The 19,327-nt window shown below is 43.7% G+C and overlaps 2 protein-coding genes across 5 annotated transcripts in view; both read left to right on the top strand.

Moving 5' to 3' along the window:
• The first annotated feature begins 69 nt into the window (after positions 1-69).
• On the top strand, positions 70-8,282 carry LOC100118055 (Scm-related gene containing four mbt domains). Of its 4 annotated transcripts, XM_031925018.2 has the most exons (12): positions 74-700; positions 882-1,019; positions 2,027-2,295; positions 2,371-2,599; positions 2,739-2,935; positions 3,093-3,296; positions 3,417-3,681; positions 3,771-4,131; positions 4,219-4,594; positions 4,680-4,935; positions 5,014-5,417; positions 5,496-8,282. In XM_031925018.2, exons 2-12 carry the CDS (start codon positions 1,016-1,018, stop codon positions 5,823-5,825), a joined length of 2,895 nt encoding a protein of 964 aa, XP_031780878.1. In that variant the 5' UTR covers positions 74-700; positions 882-1,015; the 3' UTR covers positions 5,826-8,282. The 4 variants fall into 4 exon arrangements, with proteins under 4 accessions (XP_016838395.1, XP_031780878.1, XP_031780877.1 ...); XM_016982906.3 differs by lacking the exon at positions 882-1,019 and having other exon boundaries at positions 70-700; XM_031925017.2 differs by having other exon boundaries at positions 109-1,019.
• A 1,947-nt stretch (positions 8,283-10,229) lies between these two features.
• The window catches only part of LOC100679356, a 218,697-nt gene continuing 209,599 nt past the window's right edge, over positions 10,230-19,327 (top strand). Inside the window, exon 1 of the mRNA XM_003425814.5 lies at positions 10,230-11,583. Coding sequence (XP_003425862.1) covers positions 11,333-11,583 — 251 coding nt within the window. The 5' untranslated portion in view covers positions 10,230-11,332. The remainder of the gene's footprint in view (positions 11,584-19,327) is intronic.

A 19,327-nucleotide genomic window follows, 5' to 3' on the forward strand; every position in this document is an offset into this window, starting at 1 on the left:
TCTACGCGTAATCTACTCCAAAATGCACGCAACCGCCGCGCACGTCCCGCGCATTATATTCTAGGGGCCGCGCGCGCGTAAGATACTCGCGGTCGCCTCCAAAAAAACACTCCACCAGAGCAGCAGTAGCGCAGTACACGCAGCTTCGCGTTGATCGTCGCGCCGCGGTAAGACCCGTATAGCATCATCTGCCTCATCCTCTCGCGACTCTCTCGTCCCTGACTTGGAGTGTGATGTTATTATCCTCGGATTTCAAGAAAATTAGCAGCTCAGCTTTGTGAGAAGACGAAAGATGCGCTGCACCGGAGCGAGCGACTCGTGCTCGTCGAGAAGCCGGAGGTGAGACAGCAGCAGCGGCGGCGGCGGCGGTAGCCCACACCTGCGTACATACCACACGCAGCTAGAGCGAGAAAAAGCGAGAGTGTAGTCCTGCGGCGGCTGTATTATGCCCCGCCGACGAATGAAGATCTGGACTAGCATCAGCGGGTCGAGCCAGGAGCAGCATCTCGGCCTCGAGTGCCGGTAATACTACGCATACAGTCCCCGTAGTTCACGGCGGAGAGAAGAAAAGGGTGTAAACAGAGAGCTAGCTCGTATAGTGGGCGCAGGAAACGCAGGCGGAGAAACACACGCAGCGCGTTTAACCCCCTTTGTACCAAGAGAGAGAGAGAGAGAGCGATGGACATGCAGGCGCCCAACGGTTCGTATCAATCGCAGTCCTAGAGTTGGAGTGTAAATGATATAATTGTTGTCTATGTATATGCGAGATATGTATATACACACACATCCCCCTCTGCCTGCGCTTTGACATCCTCTAACTGAGATCCTTGGCTTGATATTTATGTACTCTGTACGTCTGGTCTGACACGCAACTCCTGTAGTGCGCCTATGTAGCCTACTGCCACCGCTACGCTGCTTCTCTTCGATGGACTTTTAATTTTCCCGTAGCCTATAGACTACCTGCTACGGCCGATATATAAGCGTCTGAGAAAGGAGAGATAAAGGAGCCGATAACATGTGTAAGTATCGAGAGGTGTTTCTCCGTTCTTTTGTTTTTTTTTTTTAAGATCGTGGGCTTGGATTCGACGTCGGGAGTATAGGGGCTCTTTATTATTAAAGGTTAGAGGTGCGCGACGTCAAGCGAGACGTTTTGCTGGACGGACGCCTGGCGTCGCTTTCGAAACAACAGACTCTGTGAGGTCTTTCTCTGTCTCTGTCTCTCTCTTTCTCTCTTTTTCTGATGTGTTACTCAGGCCATACCACCACGCGTCTTTTGGCATCTCGCTGTTGCTGCCTAATGCCTGCTGCTCTCGTTACTGCTTATTATACGTCTCGAGAGTTCTTTTCCACGTTCGTTTTTTCTTTTCAGTCTCTTGAAGAAATTTTTATTTACGTATAGTATTTTCGAGTAGTTGTGGATGTTCGAGTGGTCGCTTTTGATGTTTCTTAATCATTTTTTTATAAATAACTATAGAGATACATTAGTTTTGAAAAGTACTCTGAAAAATTTGTTAAAGCAATTTATTAGTTATTCGAGCACATGTTTTTGCAAAACTTTTATCAGCATTATTATTACTTGTTGTTTTTTTGCTATTCGCCTTATCTTATGTTTATTTATTGACAATGAAATACGGCAGTAGAAATAACCTATTTGGAAAGTCTTGAAGAACTATTTCAATTGTTGGTATCAATTTGGTAAATGTAGTATGATCGAGCCATCTTCAATTGGGACACTTACTCATCTTGGATCAAGTAAATACTTATATGATCAATGAAGGATTAATTATGCATTCATGCGTTTATTAAGACTAATTTCTATAATAGTAAAAATGAGTTTAGATTCAATGTTACCACAACTGTTTGTTCATTTGCACGGCTGAATAGATAAACACATTTGAACTAAAGATGCATCTAGAAAGTATTGATTGTGCTTAATTCCTCTAGTTTAAAGATAGTAGTAATTGTAATATAAGTAAAATATTTTTCGGTCTTACTTATTTACTTACGATTGCTTATCGTTTTCCAGTTTACGCAGCCATTCCTGGTATGCCAGAACTTGGCATGGTATGGATGGGGGATATGATGGTTCAAAATGATCCTACGCAAGAACTCATGATAGACCCCCGACAAGCCGACAATTCATTTTATTCCCATGCACCTCATTCTTTTGATGATATACGAAATCATCAGATTCCACCCACTGCTATGGTACGATACTTACCTCCTCAATTTCACAATGAGTGCTCTGAACCAGAGGAGCCTATGGAAGGTGTAGATGTTCAAGACATTCAGCAAGTTAGTATTTCTTTACAATTTGAATTTCAAATCTTTTTAAAACTCATTTGAATAACATTGCTGTTGGTATTTTAGGAATATGAACAGACTGATGGCCAAGAAATGAATGAATATCTTGGTCTTGACGATTACATCGGTGAAGAGGAAAGAGAACAAGTAGTTAACAATGCTGCAACTCAAACTCAAGATGTTCGTAATCGTAAAATTAAACCAATAAAACACCCAGGCCTAGTTTTGAAAACACCAATAGCTTATCAGCCTCACACAGACCTTAATTTCATACCAATTCGTAAAGATGGCATAGGTGAGTAACCTTTAAACGTTAAATTAATTTTTCCAAGCCTTTCAAAACGTTAACGTCTCTGTGAATGTCGTATTCACGACCTTAACTGGCTTGTTTTTTCATTTTATGAGCTATTAAAATGCAATGTAATTTATTGCAGCTGTTTGTGAAAAATGTGGCGCTATTGGAGTGAAACACGCGTTTTATACGAAAGAACGACGGTTTTGTAGTCGTGCCTGTGCACGTTCTTCAGAACATACAGCTCCTCACGCAGATTCTACCTACAGTCCAACACATTCTGCAGAACAAAGTGCAACAGATGCTAAAGTACCAAATGATGTTAAGCCATTGCATAAGGTACCAAACTTTGATTTTATTTTTTCCTATACAAAAATATTATATATATATATATATATATATATATATATATATATATATTTCAAACAAAGTATTTTATAACAAAGAGATGAAGTTATATAAAACTATTCATTGCTGATTCGTCTATTATTTCCAGATTCCTATAAAAGAAGAAGTAGTTCAGCCAAAGGAGCAGCCACAAAAAGACAAAATAAAAGCAGTATTACCTGCTGAGCCAGTAATGCCAGAAGAATTGCCAGTAAGAAGAAAACGCACTGCAGAAATGGCCGGCTCGTACGATTGGACGCCTCATTTAAAAGGACCTGGTTTTTGTGCTGCTCCAGTTTCCTGTTTCAAACATGTAAGTAAACTGTCTCATTTTATACTCAATTACAAGTCAGTGAATTGAATTAACGTTTTTGCATGACCCTATAATGAAAATACCAAGCGGTGTGTGATAAAAATGCTCCTTATTTTACAGGCGCCAATATCAGAAATATGGGACAATATATCAGTAGGAATGAAAGTGGAAGTAGAAAATACTGACTGTGACGAAGTCTGCGAAGCTTTTCCTGATTCCTTTTGGGTAGCAACGGTACTCCGGATTTGTGGTTACAGAGCTTTGTTAAGATACGAAGGATTTGGTCATAGCATAGAAAAAGATTTCTGGGTTTCCCTGTGTTCGAACGATATTCATCCAGTCGGTTGGTGCGCAACAATTGGAAAACCTCTTATTCCGCCTAACAGTGCGTATAATTAATTCTTTCTTTATTCGAGAATTAGACTTGATTTTACATCAATTATTAATTTGTACATGTTTGTTGAACAAACGTAGCAATCGCCAACAAATATAAAGACTGGAAGGACTTCCTAATGCGCCGACTCACCGGAGCGCGCACTCTTCCCACCAACTTTTACAGCAAAGTTAACGACAGTATGAAATCGCGCTTCCGATGCGGCCTGCACCTCGAGGTTGTCGACAAGAACCGTATTTCGCAAGTTAAAGTCGCGACCATCCAGAAGATTGTGGGGAAACGCTTACATGTGCGTTATTACGATTCACCGCCAGAGGACAACGGTTTCTGGTGTCATGAGGACTCTCCGCTGATCCATCCGGTTGGCTGGGCCAAACGTGTCGGACAGTCCTTAGATGCGTATCCAGAATATGTGCAGCGTATTGAGTCGGGAAAACTTAGGTACAAATTAAATTCATGATCTCCTATAAAAAATTTGTCTAATTATTTAAAAAAAGAAACTTTTATTAATTTTTTTTTTAATTTTAGCGATGATGACGCAAAGAGCGAACTGTTCTACGTTCCAAAAAGCTATCTGGCTCATCACTGGTGCTCGTTCCGTGAAGGCATGAAAATCGAGGCGATCGATCCGCTCAATTTGTCAGCCATATGCGCTGCGACAGTTATGCAAGTTTTAAAGGAAGGATACATAATGATAAGAATCGATAGCTATGATGAGGACGCGAGCGGGTCTGATTGGTTCTGTTATCACACGTGCTCACCTTGTATCTTCCCGGTGGGATTCTGCGCACAACACGGTTTGCCGTTGACGCCACCTAAAGGCTACGATCCTACGACGTTCACGTGGAACTCGTACCTCGAAGAGACAAATACGACACCTGCGCCAACAGAAATATTCAACCGAGTAAGTAGTTCTAACTGTACTCTATTAGAACGAACGAATCTAATTTTAAGACATTAAATTTAATGAACTTATATAAATTTTGTAGGAAGTTCCACAACACGGTTTCATAGAAGGGATGAGACTAGAGGCTGCGGATTTGATGGATCCTAGATTAGTTTGTGTAGCGACAATCACGAGGGTGATTGGCAGATTGTTGAGGGTACATTTTGACGGATGGGAGGACGAATATGACCAATGGCTTGATTGTCAAAGTCCTGATATCTATCCCGTGGGCTGGTGCGACTTGGTCGATCATAAACTGGAAGGACCCCGGACAAATACAAAAAACACCAGTCCTACAGGTGAGCAAAAGATATCATAGACGTACCTTATGTTCATTTTACATAAATGTTTACAATAATCAGAAATGATCCTTGCAGTGAAATCACCGAGAGGCCTTAAACGTAAAGGTAAGCGGAAAATGAAGAAAACCGGTGGCAACAGACCGGGCTACTCGAGAAATCTCGTGACTCGCCAATCGGAGATGCTACAACAACAGCAACAACAGCAGCAGAGACAACTGCGAGTAAAGGAAGAACGCGATCGCTACGAGCGTCAGCTTGGTCCAGCCCAAGGTATAAAGATAGAGCGTGAGCGCGGCGACCTCGAAAGTATACCCGAACAATCGACGGCACGAGAACCAGAACCAGCGCAGGAACCTGCTGGTCCCGATCAAACGCTACCCAGCCCAACGAGCGGTCAAGGACAGTCAACAACAACGTCGACGAATGATCCGCAGAATCTACCGCCACCGAAAGAAAGAGTCGCTACTTCGTATATAAATGTCAGTATTCATATTGTTAGCGGCTATGATATTCTAAAAACGTAAAAAAAAAGTTCATCTTCTGGCTTGTTTATGTAGGTAACTGCAGCGAGCGGTAAATATATTCCAAGGATAGCTGACGGTCTTCAAAAGAATTCAGATTTGGGCGAACTCATTCCTAATGAATGGAATGTCTTTGATGTGGCACAATTTCTGCGTGTCAATGATTGCGCAGCGTACTGCGATAACTTCAGCAAGCGCAAGATCGACGGCAAGGCCCTGCTCGCCCTCACGAAAGATCAGATAATAGATCTCACCGGCTTTAAGGTAGGGCCGTCTCTGAAGATTTTTGATCTGATACAACAGCTCAAAATCAAAGTGAATCCAGCTCAGGAAAGGTTGAAACTAGGACTGAAGAAGATGTTATAACAAAACTAGTAGCAGTTAGATTCTATTGTCCAGAGCTGTTGGTCAAAAGTAAGCAAGTTTTTTGCTGGATTTTAAATTTTAATACAAATATGATACACAAATTGATTTATGCGGCCTTTTGAATATTTTATGAATAGTTTGAATCTATGGAAACAACTTGCTTATTAAAATACTTTTCATTAATATTATCGTATTTTTACGTTAATCCAGCAGTAGCAATCGCTGACTCGTTTTGATATACAGCTCTGTTATAATATTTTACACAAGTTCCAACGTGCGTAGGTAAAATATGGATTTACAATTAAGGCTCACAATCATTATTTCTTTTTTTTTAAGGATCTGCGCGTGTGCTAAACTTAAAAAAGTAGCGTCTAAATTGGTTGATTTTTAGGCAGCTCACCATCTATAGTTAATTGTCAATCGATTGCTCGAATTCTGTATCATAGAAAGATAATGATGATAAAAGATTGTGCTTTTCATTTGATTGATTCAACAAAGATTTTTAAGGTGCAATACTCAGTGATCTGGTACATATATATCTAATTACAAGCAATTACTCGACAATCTACGAATGCTATAGTATCATAGATATAGCGATTCTAGTGTGTCATGATCAATCATGCAGATTTACTACTTAAAAGTAGTTCATATTGTTCGCTAAAAACGGAAAGAAAGCGCTTTCCTTACCTTCATTTATGATTTCTTTACTTCGACGTTGCCATTATATGTAAATCCATATCTCAAGTTCAATCATATAACTTAAAATGAACATGAAGCAGCTATATACATAAAAAAATTACGTTTACTTCCACCAGGCATTGAAAATATAAAAAATTTAACTATGACGAAATGTGAAAATATTAGGAGGAATTGCGAGAGTTGTATGAATAGCTAAACAAATATATATATTTAAGAAATGATCACGATCTATGCAGAAGCGTAGAGGTAAATTTTATGTACATCTAGCATTAGAGTAACTGTAAATATTTTACGACAACTGCAGTGATTGTCAGATGATAATGTAAATAATACTAATATTAATAGAGTTTTGCAGCCATTCATTCGAATAAAGTAGGAGATATGATATAAATAGATTTAAGTCTAATGGGGCTGTGACATTTGATGTGTTGACTGGCAGCCCCCTCTCATTATCTATTAAAAAAAAAAGATCAATAAAGGTGCAGAAAAATTATCTGTCACTTCACGACATATTCCTTTCGATATCTCTTGGCCATTGCAGCAAAGACTTTGAATGACTGTTCATTTAAATCTTTGCACACCAGTGATAGAATAATATGTCAATTGTTACGGTTTCAAATAATGAACCGAGCTTGAAGGAATTTCCATTTTTCGTTTTAGACAACCTCTTATCTAGGTTTACATTAACATTCTTCTTAAAAAAACAAATTTATAAGTTTAAAAAACTACGTTAATTCTTTGTAAATAGATAGTGTATATGCTCTGAAACTCAAATGACTGCCTTGTACAATGTACATTCAAGCATATTTATATTTATGCACGAAGTAAACATTAGGGAGAACTGTCACTGTAATCATGATTTTCAGTAAACGTTTGATAAATAATAAGCACATACGAAGATATTTTTAATATAAGATGCAACACGTACAAGTAAAGTTTGCTTTGAATTGTTCTAACATATTTATTTTAAAGATCTCAAGTCTAGCTTTAGTTTAGAATGTATATCAATTTAAAGAAATTTTTCAAGTACATTTCTCCCACAAACCATCACATTTCTAGCTCAGTCGGTTTTTCAAAGCGAACAAAGAGCTTTGCTGTGAAATTCACCAAAGAACCCAGAACGACAAAACTTCTTTATCAGATCGCTTCCTCATAGTCCGACACTTTGAATTTCAGAGCAGCAGCAACAGTGCGAACCTCGAGAATTAAGTCATTCTACGTAGTTGTTAAGTTAATTCTGCAACATGCCGACGCGGGAGCGGACATTGTAAAATAAAACACTGAATCTTGCAACGAGCTTTTCGTTAAAAAAGTGTAAAACTGTAAAAATGAGAAGGAGGAGAAACTTCCAGCGTCCGAGCATGAATTTCTTATAAACTATGTTAATCCAAAAGTAGTCTTCACACAGGACTTTGATTTGCCGGAGCTATAGCGCAGCTCCGGATCCGCAATTTATAATAATAGAATATTTTCTCCACGAGACGATAGAGAACGAACAATGATCTGTGCGATATTTTATAACTATTTTATTCGATATATATGCTGACTCGATCGGTTTTTGCGTCGAGCGTTATTTTGCATGTGTGACGCGTTTAGTTTAAGTTCATTAAAGATTGCTCCATGAGCGAGGATAGCGCAAGCGAGAGAGATGCGGAAGAGAAAGACGAATAGATTGATTGGTTGAAAATAAATGTTTTATACGCATGATGTAAAGAAGTTTGCTAATAATGAGAGGTCTTCTTATTGTTGCAGCAATAATCTTGTGTACTTTTATTACTCGATCATCACCTTATTTTCCAGTACAAGCTTATTTGTTTTACTTTCGATGCATGGATGAATTAATCCATCGCTAATCACCATCGCTTTTTTTTTAAGTTTTATTTCTTTTATTTTACATTTGAATCAAAGGATGCTGTTAAAAACGAAAACAATCGCCACCCAATGCCATTACCGTAAATCCGCATTCGCACATATCCCCGGTCGATATTCGAGCCTCCAAACAGAAAATTCACATTTCCTCCCGACCATTATGTTCCCACATCAGGTAACTGGTACTTATCCGCCAGCCGCATCAAGCCACGCAGCCAGCGACGATCCATCCAAACAGAAACACTTCTTCATACCGACCACCAGATGCCAGCACTCGCCGTTCCACCACGCAGATAATAAGATGACCGCGTACACTCCATCAGATGAGGCGTCGCGTCCAGCGTCTACCTACATATATATATATATATATATATATAATCCAGACCAGCCGTCGAAGGGAAGCCAACCAGCCGCGCGGCGTGAGCGAGAGAGAAGCGGCTGACGTAGGCTACACAGCAAACGGCCGGTCTCGCGGAGAAAGAGCGAGAGAGAGTGAGAGAGAGAGAGAGGAGGGGGAGTCTGGCGCATTCTATGGGCGGGGCATCCATACTATACCAGCTGGCAGATGTTTCCCGCGCCGCGTCGTCGTCGTGGTCGTGTATATATATATATATATATATGTGTGTGTGTGTGTATACGCACACACATCCCGGCCGGGAACGCAAGCGAGGACGGCATTCCACTGGCGTAAAACTACACGGAGGCGGCCGAGAACTACGCGCTACATATACGTCCCGAACGTTTTTTACCTCTAACCTCGTGTCCGGTGTCGTATACGTTTATATATATGTGTGTGTATGTGTGTGTGTGTGCGTATATAGGATATGCTTTATGGCTTCCTGTATGCGCGCGTACGAGAAGCGAATTTGCAATGGCTGTTTGATAAATACATATACGTGGGGGGTTGAGGAGACACCGAATATTTATATAGGATGATGGGGGGAAAATACGATGTGTAGCGTGCGCGAGAGAGAGAGAGAGAGAGAGAGAGAGAGAGAGAGAGAGAGAGAGAAGAACCGGTTCTCCGTGAAATTCGCATCATAAAATGAAACGTGATCGTCCAGGCGGTACGGCGAGATTGCGTGCATAAAAGTTGTAAGACAGTCCGGCGATGGGATTTTTCTCGAGTATATATATATAATTGTTTATTTAGAGCCGAGGAGAGGGCTGTTTTTTTTATTTTTCATGATTTGCAAATTTCGTCCTTCGTCGAGTTGAATTCAGTATCGAGTTCGTGCATTATATTATGCGTTTCAAAGGAATGCTCATTTTTTTTGCAAGGATAAATCATCGAGGTAGGTATGCACGGGTGACTCGTTGCTTTTATTATTTATACCTTTGGGCGATAATGCCACGCTATGATTCAATAATGAAGGAATGACTGGACATTTCACAAGAGGCTGCTCTATTATTAGCCTGAAAATCGCTAACAAGGTTCCTCCGTCGAAAGTAGGGGGGGTAAGCACGGCGTTCGCTCGCTCGCGAGAGCGAAAAAAGGGCTACAGGAAGGCATCGTCCCAAAAATACATATATACATATACGCGTGGAGCGAACTGCCGCTGCGCACACAAGCCTCAGCTGTTCGCTCATCCCGAGATAACGCAGGAATCTACGCCGGCACAATCCTCTCCGGCTGTGCGCTTTATATACATACATATATATACATAATACGTATACATCCCTTTCGCATCGCGGACGTATTCGTGTACGAGTATAAATACACACATATACATACAGTCTCAGCGATCCAGACTGGCGTCGCGACATCAGGCCGCTCGCGGCGCTGCGCGCGCAACTCTAGCGGCGCGGCGGCTCGACCGGCAGCTGCGTCACTCTCCACTCTCCAGTCCCGCGCCGCCAGCCAGTCAGCCAGCTACGCTCGTGCGCGCTCTTTCTGTGTCGCTCGCTTTTCCACTTACCCACACTCACACACACACACACACTTGTTCACACATTGTGCATATGAAATATACATAGGTTACATAGCCACGAGTAACGACGACGAGACAACAACAACAAGAGCAGCCCCATCGCGTGGCGCGTGTGTGTCAGCAGGTGGCGAGCGCGACATTTGCTACACGCCGGGGTGTTGTGTGAGCGCGATATACTCTCTTGCGTGTTATATATACACATACATAGTGGTCGCGGTGCTGCTGGTGCGCTGCTGGTGCGCTGGTGGTCGTAGTATCGCCGAAAATAGCGGGCATCTAACCTATCGAGGATACACAAGTGGCAAGGAAAAAAGCAGCAACAACAGCAGTTAAGTGTCTCGTATATGTGCTGTGCGCGAAAAAGGTGCGCGACGGACGACATGCTGCGCGTGTCAGTCATGCCTCGGAGGAACGACCGACGAGTATTCGCGCTGGCCCGCGGCTGCCTCAGCCGGTGAACCGCGAGTACACCAGTGAGAGAGAGATAGAGAACAGCAGCGCGAGAACCTAACCTCAATTCAGACCACGAGTGCGTATTAAGGCAGTGTGCACGTTTTTTCGGCTTTGCGAGTCGTGCCGTTCCGTGCGTATGTGTGCGCTGTAGGAGAGAGCATCGATCGATATATACGAGAGTGTGCGTGTACGTGCGAAGGAGTCGACACAAAAACAGTGAAACACGAGGAAAATAGTGATCGCGCGCGAGCACAAACACAGAGAGAGAGAGAAAACCGCGAGCGAGTTATACGTCTAGGTGAGCAGTGATTCCTCGCCGACTACTCAGCTGTTTCCCGCCAAGAGCGGCCATTACGACGAGTGCAGCGAGAGAGAGAGAGGAGCTCTGATACGTACCGCGACCGTCTTCTATCCGCGCGCGGGAATTACACTTTGCTTCGCGAGCAAGAGGGATTGATAACGCGAGTGTGCTACAGTGCTGTATTTCTCAATAACAAATAGCCAGAGAGTGAGAGAGAAATACGTAGACATCGCCGAGGGAAAAGGAGACACTGTATGGTGGTGATATCGTCGAAGCAGCCGCTGCAGGCCGAGGGGACGGCTCGTCGCAGTAGCGGCAGTAATAATAAGAGAAGGACGCCTGTGTCCGCGAGTGCTGGTGCGTTGGTTGTAAGTGCTGTTGCTGGTGTCGTCGGTTGCACGGGAAAACAACGGCGCGAGCACGGGATTATGTCAGTGTTTACCAACAGCGACCTGCTTGAGGAAATCGTCGAGACGACCGAGGAGCAGGAGGCGGACCTGTGCAGGTGAATTTTCTCCTTTTTCTCTTTTTTTTTTCGACTTTTGATGACGAGATGTCTCGTTACGAGCGCCGGTCATCGATTACGCGATGAGACGCAAAAGGCAGCGGCGACGGTGGGCAATAGACGTTGATGCCTTTATTGCCGCGGCTGTATAACTGGTAATTTTGCGACGCCCCGACTGCCGGCGCTGCGACGTAGGTATGCTCATTTTCAACCTGCTTTTCTTTTGTTCACTGGCGCCGTTACCTACGACGGGCGTAACTACTTATTTGTTTATTACGCATTTATTATTCATTGACTAGCTCGAGGCATGTTGCTCGTATATCGATTTTTCGCTTTTCACTCGCTATCGCCGACACACAAATAGTTAAAATTCCTCCGGCGTGTGTATTACAAGCTGAGCATACGTATGGCGCTATAACAGCGACGAAAAACTGTATAGAAAGTAAACCGATTGTGGACAGTTTGCTCGTCGCTGCGCCGGCCATGTGACATGTTTATTCGCTCTTATACGGATCCGAACGTCGCGCCGATAGAGATAATACTTATACGCTTGCGCCTAGGTGTGTGTGTGTGTGTGTGTGTGTGTGTGTGTGTATATATATATATATATATATATGTGTGTGTGTGTGTGTGTGTGTGTGTGTGTGTGTGTGTGTGTGTAATAAATAAGAGAAGTCAGCCGGGGAAGATTTTCAAAACATCAACATGGGCCCCGGCGACGTATACTTCACGGCACTTGAATTGTCCACCTCGTATTATGCGATGTAGTAATTTCGATTACTATGGATATTACACGGTTGAGGTAGTCTTGCGAGTTGCGGGTGACGAAGAAATAATTATTGCACGTCACTCGCGCAAATGCGCATTACTACTAATATACGTCAACAGTTTTATTAATACATTTAGATACATTGAAATGGATTTAGCGATAATATGATCTTACATATACTTTCCGCGTAGTTAATAAGCCGACTGTTCTCGTGTTCTAGAAATAAACCATGAGAACGATACAAGCGCAAACTTGCCTTGAGTTAGAAAACTCTCGAAATCAATTCAAGCCTAAAACATACACACACTCGACACTCATGCAAATAAGCGGCTAATTTGAATCTTTCTCTTTTTCTCTCTCACGTATTCCGAGAAAATCCTTCAACCACGCACTCGATGTCGTCGAACTCTTCGGAGAAACTCTTTCTCGGCATCTCCTCACGGCTTTTTTCCGAGAGCATTCGAAGGTCGCGAGGTCGCTTGAATCGCTCTTTTCCGTTCCACACTCAGCTGTTTCTCTCTTACACATACTACGCGCCGCGCGGCGGCCGGCCGGCTGCGATCAAGGACGCGCACAAAGCGCCTCGATTGCGCGCGTCTCTCTCTCTCTCTCTCTCTCTCTCTCTCTCTGTATATATGTGAGCCGGCGGCGGCTCGTTTGTCAGCGATTTGACGCGCCGTAGTATAAATTTCGAGCGCGCACTGACTTTGTTGCTGAAGAACCAATGTGTATAGCTTTTGTGCACGCGGGCATTTGGTTTTATGGCCGGTTTATCGTTTTAGTGTCATAATTTCCTATGGGGGCTGGTTGTTGTTGATGATTTTCAATGGACCGTGCGTGATTTTTATGTTTCCCGCCGTGTAATAACAACTGTGCTTTCGTGCGATACCGTTTTAGGTTATTTATGGAGCGCGTGTGCACTGTGTGTGTTGTATCCACACGAAAATCGAACTGCTTTTGCGCGGCATGGATTTACAAGTGTCGTTCTTCTATTGTCTTGATTAAAAATAGATAACGATAGCGTTATCGCCCGAAAGTGTACACTTATCGGTGTACATTGATGTACAGTGTAGTCTTATATGATAATCGAATGTGCCTTTGGCGGATAGCTCGTTGCGTCACTTCTCGATTCTCCGATGCTCTCTTGAGGGCGATCTGTGATAATAAATATATAAAAATAATAGAGCTGACTTATTCATGAGACGTCCGCTCGTTAAACAAACTCATCTCTCGGGCATAATTATTGCAAGGAATACCGCTGTTGGATATTCAAGCGAATAATAAATAGTGTTTACACGGGTATTCAGTTATAAACAAGCGGACTCGATCGCGAGAGAAGAAAACGTGATTGTTAAATATGCGTAAATCATATGGAAATGTAATCGTTCATAAATTTGATCGCCGTTAAATTTAATAACGCTAACGATAAAGACAGCGCAGCATCAATCGTAGAAAATCTTCATTCCTAATCCACGAGCCGTCCTTCTAGCATGTATGAAAATTTAACGTTTCTTTTCTTCGCTAAAGCTTTGTTTATTTCGATTCCCATTGTTTTCGACGTACACAATTTCCATGCGACGTGTCTCGTCGCGAATTCAAAGTGAAATATAATTCACATGCAAATATTCTCTCTCTCTCTCTCGCTCACAATACTATCAGCGCTAGTCGAGATAACATTTTCTCTCCGCTCTCGCGCGCGCTGGCACAGGGAGTTAAAATGTTTCAAACTCGTTGCCGCCGCCGTCGCGCTTTTAAACATCGTGCTTTTATATAATTATAAACCCCGTCAGTCACACGCGCGCGCGCGATCTCCCTTGGTGTCGAGAGGAAGAACAAAACTCGTCGTCCATTGATTTCCCTCCAAAAGAGCGCAAAGAGAAATAAATCGTAAAGCGTGTACACTCTGCGTCTCGTGTAAAGTATAGTATGCAAAAATCACGAAGCGTGTCCGGTGTGACTCGGTTGATTGCGGGAAAGGCTTGACGTAATTGAGGAAACTTCGCCGCAGAGAGCCCGAAAAGTCGTTGCTGCTCGGCTTCTTTTTGCATCAGCGTAACACGACGCGAAGAAGAAGGAGAGAAGCAAGAGAAAGAGAGGACGCTCGGGCGACCGTTATTTTTGCACGAGAGGGAGAGAGATCCGCGTCGCGCCCAAAGTTTCGCGCGCTTATAGTGGGCTTGGCTGCTTTGCCGGTTCTTCTTTTTTGTGTTGCCTCTGCGATGCGCGCCGCGCCGCGTTGTCGTCGCGGCTCTCCTTTCTCTCTCGGCTTCTCTTCTTTGCTGCTGCATGCACTGGATGCGTGCTTTGCTTTCTTTGCCGCGCTCGCGCGTTCTCCGGTTTTGGCTTGGGGTGACGATTCTTCTGCTTTGAAGAGCGTGGCTTTATTATTAGCCGAATTAAAGTGTTTTTCTCGTTTGAAATTCGCACACGCGATTTTCTCGTTGGGTGTGCCATACGTAGAGAAAGCAAAATTCGAGTTATATTATACTGTGTAGAAAACAAAATTCCGCGCTCAGCGAAGCGAACGCCGGAGAGAGATTGTTTTTCCTTTGCCTCGCTCTCGCGCGCTCTCCGAGACTGACTTTGGAGAGCTGCTCAGCTTGTTGTTGTCGCGTGACGTAAAGCCGGCGTACGGCTTTCGAACAGCTGGAGCTCGGGGATTTCCGAGCCGTCGAGCTATGTATACGTATACACGTGAATAGAATAGCGCGTGAATTTTGATAGCATTGTGCATTGGTGATGCGTGCTCTGTAATCTCTTTTGAAGTGTCGCGCATTTTTTTCTTTCAATGAAGCAATGTAAAGTGGGATCCTTGGAAATAAATTTCAAGAATGAAGTAGTAGGCGATTTCTCGCTTATCACGTTTATCGAAACTCGGTATAGCTTTTAATTGTTTACAAACAGCCGGTCGTCCTTCCAATAATCATCGACGCCGAGGACAATGCGTATATAGCACAGCGACTTCGCGGAAGCCAACCTTCGACGGTTCCTTTGATATCTCTACCGACCATATAATTTCGCGTCTCTCTCGCTCTCGACGGCTTTTCACAAAGCTAATTTCGCCGGAGCCGATTAACGTTTTAGTTAGTCGTGCCACGACGCTCTCTTTCTCCAAAAGTTAAATCGCGGGCGTCTTCTCCCTCTCTCTCTCTCTCTCTCTCTCTCTCTCTCTCTCGCGCTCGGGATGATAATAATCGCCAAGTTTCGACAAAGGCGCGATTTATCGGCCGACTACGACTCTAGTGTGTCTTCTCTATCTCCTCTCTCCCTCTCTCTCTCTCTCTCTCTCTCTCTCTCTCTCTCTCTCTCTCTTTCTCGCTCGCTCACTCGCTCGAGGTCTACTCTCCTCTATATATAACGTACAAATTAAATTCTCGATGAAAGGACGCTAAAGGAGGCATTGTCTTCTATATATCTCTCTCGCGTACGCGCGCGTTCGGGCTTTCCGAGAGAGAGAGAGAGAGAGAGAGAGAGAGAGAGAGAGAGAGAGAGAGAGAGAGAGCCAGTAGTATGGAGGTTATTACGGGGAAGCGAGGCGATCGGGAGCGGAGATAAGGATTTTTGATTTTCGACGTTTTACGAGCTCGAAGGCTAAGAATTTAATAAGTTCAATTAGTCTTGTGTATGGATATTGATTTTTCTTCTTCGCAATAAAGGTCGATATAGACACGGAAGGAATTTATTAATAGCCTCTGAGAGAGGATTTTATCAATAGCCGGTTCCCTCGAGAGAAGTTATTACAATTTTAAGAAAACTTCAAGGCCAATGAAACTTGCGACATTCAATCAGCGCAGCACGCTAAACTTTCGCGTGAAGATTAAAATGCTCTCTACGATCTGCCATCGGGCACATTTTTCTCGGGCCACGCTGAAGCCCAAAACTACTCAATTTAATACTGCGCAAGAATAAATTAATACTCTATCTCTCTCTTCTCTCTCCATCTCGAATTAGCAATGCTAATCTCCCCAGTGTACTGCAGAGAGAAAGCAGCAGCAGCAGCACAGTTTTGGCCAATTTGAATAAAAGCATCAATTAACGCGACCGCGCGCGAGGGAATCTCGCCGAAAATTTTCGACCGCTGCCGCGTTATGCAACTACTGTACTATACTACTATCACTACTACTACCGGCTATACTATGCTATAGCAACATATGATCAAAAGCGCGGGAGAACCGCCGCGCGCGTGTACCACCGCGCAACGACGGAGTGGGGGTAAAGAAACGAAGAGAGAGAGAAGTATAATGGGGGGCGGCTCGCTCGGTCCTTTGTTTACACTCGAAGCGGTACCAAAACACGCGCGGCTGCGCGAGCCCTTTGTCCGAGAGAGCTGCTGCTGCTTCTTTTTAGGCGCTGGTACGCGCAATCTGCGGATACATGAAAGGGAAGAGCGCGGGACGTGTGTATATGGAGAGAATTAAGAAGACGATTGGCGGTCTTTTGAGAGAGAGAGAGAGAATCAGCTTTTGTTTTTCGCGCTAATGATCTTGGACGCTGATAATTTTTTTTCCAGCGAGCTTTTGACGATCGGGGAATGTCGTGGGAAGAAGAATTATTATGATCGTGTTTATGCACGTTATACAGCGTTCGTATGCAATCGCTTAATCCTCGCGCTGTGCTCTCCGCGGGTCTCAATAAGAGGAGAAAGGATGTGTACGCGCCATATAAAAAAGCGACCGAGAACGACGAGTACAAAAGGGAGAGCCGAAGATAAAAGCATAGAAACTCGCTGCTCCGGTCTTTTACATGTGCACTGTGTGCACTGCGACATACACAAAGGGGCTCTTTGAGCCGATATTTCGTATGGTGGGATATATGTAGAAAGATATGGAGAGAGGACCATTCGTATGGTGTGTTTTGTTCTTTACGGATCGCGCACTGTATATATGAAAAACAAAAAAATTAATTCACGTATCGATCGCGTGTGCACAACAGTTTCGAGCCTGATCATCAAATATAGGATTGTTATGAGTAAACTGTAAAATATTCCAACGCTACTAACCATAAAAAATACTAAACCTTCTGTAACCCGGTGTCATCGCGCCTTGCGTCGTCGGAAGCATTGGCCGCGCCGCGCTTGGCACGAGGAAAACTCGCCGTCTCTCCTTCTCCTGCGCCACACGTCGGCGGCGGCGGCGGCGACTGCGTATACACGCGCGGGTTACGTAAAAGACCCGTTTGTTGCACAATAATCGGCTCCTATAAATAACTCGCGTGAGCGGACCGGCGCGTGTTTTTTTTTTTATTTTCACTCGCATCGGGCGCCTTGTTTACATATTTTCCTTTGTCGCCTGCTGCCCCGCTGTCGTCGTCTTTTTTTTTCTTCCCGCGAGACGATGCTTTTTCTCGCGCGTGTTTTACCCAGTCGAGGTGGAAGCCGTGTGTTTTCTTTTTTCGAGTTTGTTTTCTTTTTCGACTTATGTTAATCGCGGAATTTAGCTATTAATTTTTTTTTTGCAACGGTTGGCTTGTTTCGCACTGTGATGGTGGCATTGCGATGCGTGTGATGTCACTATTGGCGCGCGTGTGCGTACAACAGGAAGAGAAATTCTTGGCCTGGGAGTCACGACGGGTTCTACGAAAAGTTGTCACTATGCTATTATGCAGCAGCAATAGATAGGGAAGGGTTTTTTTTCTTCAAACAGCTCTCTGTTTTATGCTAATGCGGAGCATGCTAATTCGTCTAGGAATTATTGTGTATTGAAAAAAATGTGGTCTTCGTTCTTTTACTGGCGTAGATTTTTTTCTTCGCTTCCGAGAAGATTCCGCGCTTGAGTTTTGAATTAAATATTGATGCATTAATTGGCTTCGATCGATACGGCCAACTAGAATTCTGCTCTGATGAGAGCGAACAAATTGCCGGCATGTTAAATGTATTGATTATCATCGTCGTAATTATGCAATTTACTCGTCTGTATAAAAAGCGACCAATTAAACTTTATCGTAATTGCATCCGAGTTGTCGAAATGCCGTGTACAACACTCACTTATAGAAAATTATTTCTTCTACCGCTACGTCGTTCCCAAAATTTTTTCAAACTCTCCGCTGATTTATGAATCGATTCTCGCCGATCGGCAAAAACGACCCTCGCAAAATCAAAGCTAAAACCCGAGCGATATTTAAGAAGATGATTAATCTCCTCTCGGTCGTATTTTTTTCCTCGCCTAGTCCCTTTCGACAGCCGCCGTCGACTCTCACGTGTGTGTGTGTGTGTGTGTGTGTATGTGCAAAACTCGTTTCTCATCAAGGGGAGGAGGCCGCTTACTTTTTTTCTGGAAAGCGATGAATATTGCTCAGTCGCCGCATCAGCGCTGCATATACTCTTAATCAGCGGCGCGAAGCTGTTGCTGGTGCAAATGAACCGACGAAGCGAGACACATGCGTTGTATGTGTTATACAGGCGGAGGAAAAATGGCATAGGTAGTTTACGAAGGAGCCAACAGCGTGAATTGTTTTCCTGGAAGGCGATTGTTTGAATCGTACTGCTGCTGCAGCAGAGGTTTTCTTTTCCTTTTTTCCTGGGTGATTATTCATTCAGTTATTAATAGTATACGGTACACGGCTTGTATCGTTAGAGATTCTGATTTCTTTGGAAAAAAAGGTGCAGGTGAAAACGCGCTGTGCGCGAAAATTAATCATCTTTTCGAGGCTATCCATCAATTTAATTCGTATACAATAATGTACACAGACACGGATATAGGGTTACAGCGAAAGCCGCAAGAGCAAAAAGTTCACGCGCTGGGCACGAGTGGAAAAATTGTCGCCTTCCGCCGATAAAAGCATCGTGTTCGGCGAGAGACGATCCGATCCCACACTACTATACTTACTCCAGAGCCAAAGAAGGAAGAAAAAGAGGGGTTTACAAGACAACACACAACGCCGGGGCCCGCACAGCTGTTTTCCTCGGGAGAGCTATCTTTCGCGTTGCGGCGGCGCTTCGAATCAGCTGATTGAGCGATAAATCATTGCGTAATTAGC

This window comes from Nasonia vitripennis, chromosome 2 (genome assembly GCF_009193385.2).
Source record: "Nasonia vitripennis strain AsymCx chromosome 2, Nvit_psr_1.1, whole genome shotgun sequence".
NCBI lineage: Eukaryota > Metazoa > Arthropoda > Insecta > Hymenoptera > Pteromalidae > Nasonia > Nasonia vitripennis.

What these genes read in the sequence shown, in the direction of transcription:
- LOC100118055 (XM_031925016.2), top strand. Translation starts at nt 1,707, where the DNA reads ATGATCGAGCCATCTTCAATTGGGACACTTACTCATCTTGGATCAA. An exon ending in ATGTTCAAGACATTCAGCAA is followed by an intron (nt 2,296 to 2,370) that starts GTTAGTATTTCT and finishes TTGGTATTTTAG; the next exon opens with GAATATGAACAGACTGATGG. An exon ending in ATTGAGTCGGGAAAACTTAG is followed by an intron (nt 4,132 to 4,218) that starts GTACAAATTAAA and finishes TTTTAATTTTAG; the next exon opens with CGATGATGACGCAAAGAGCG.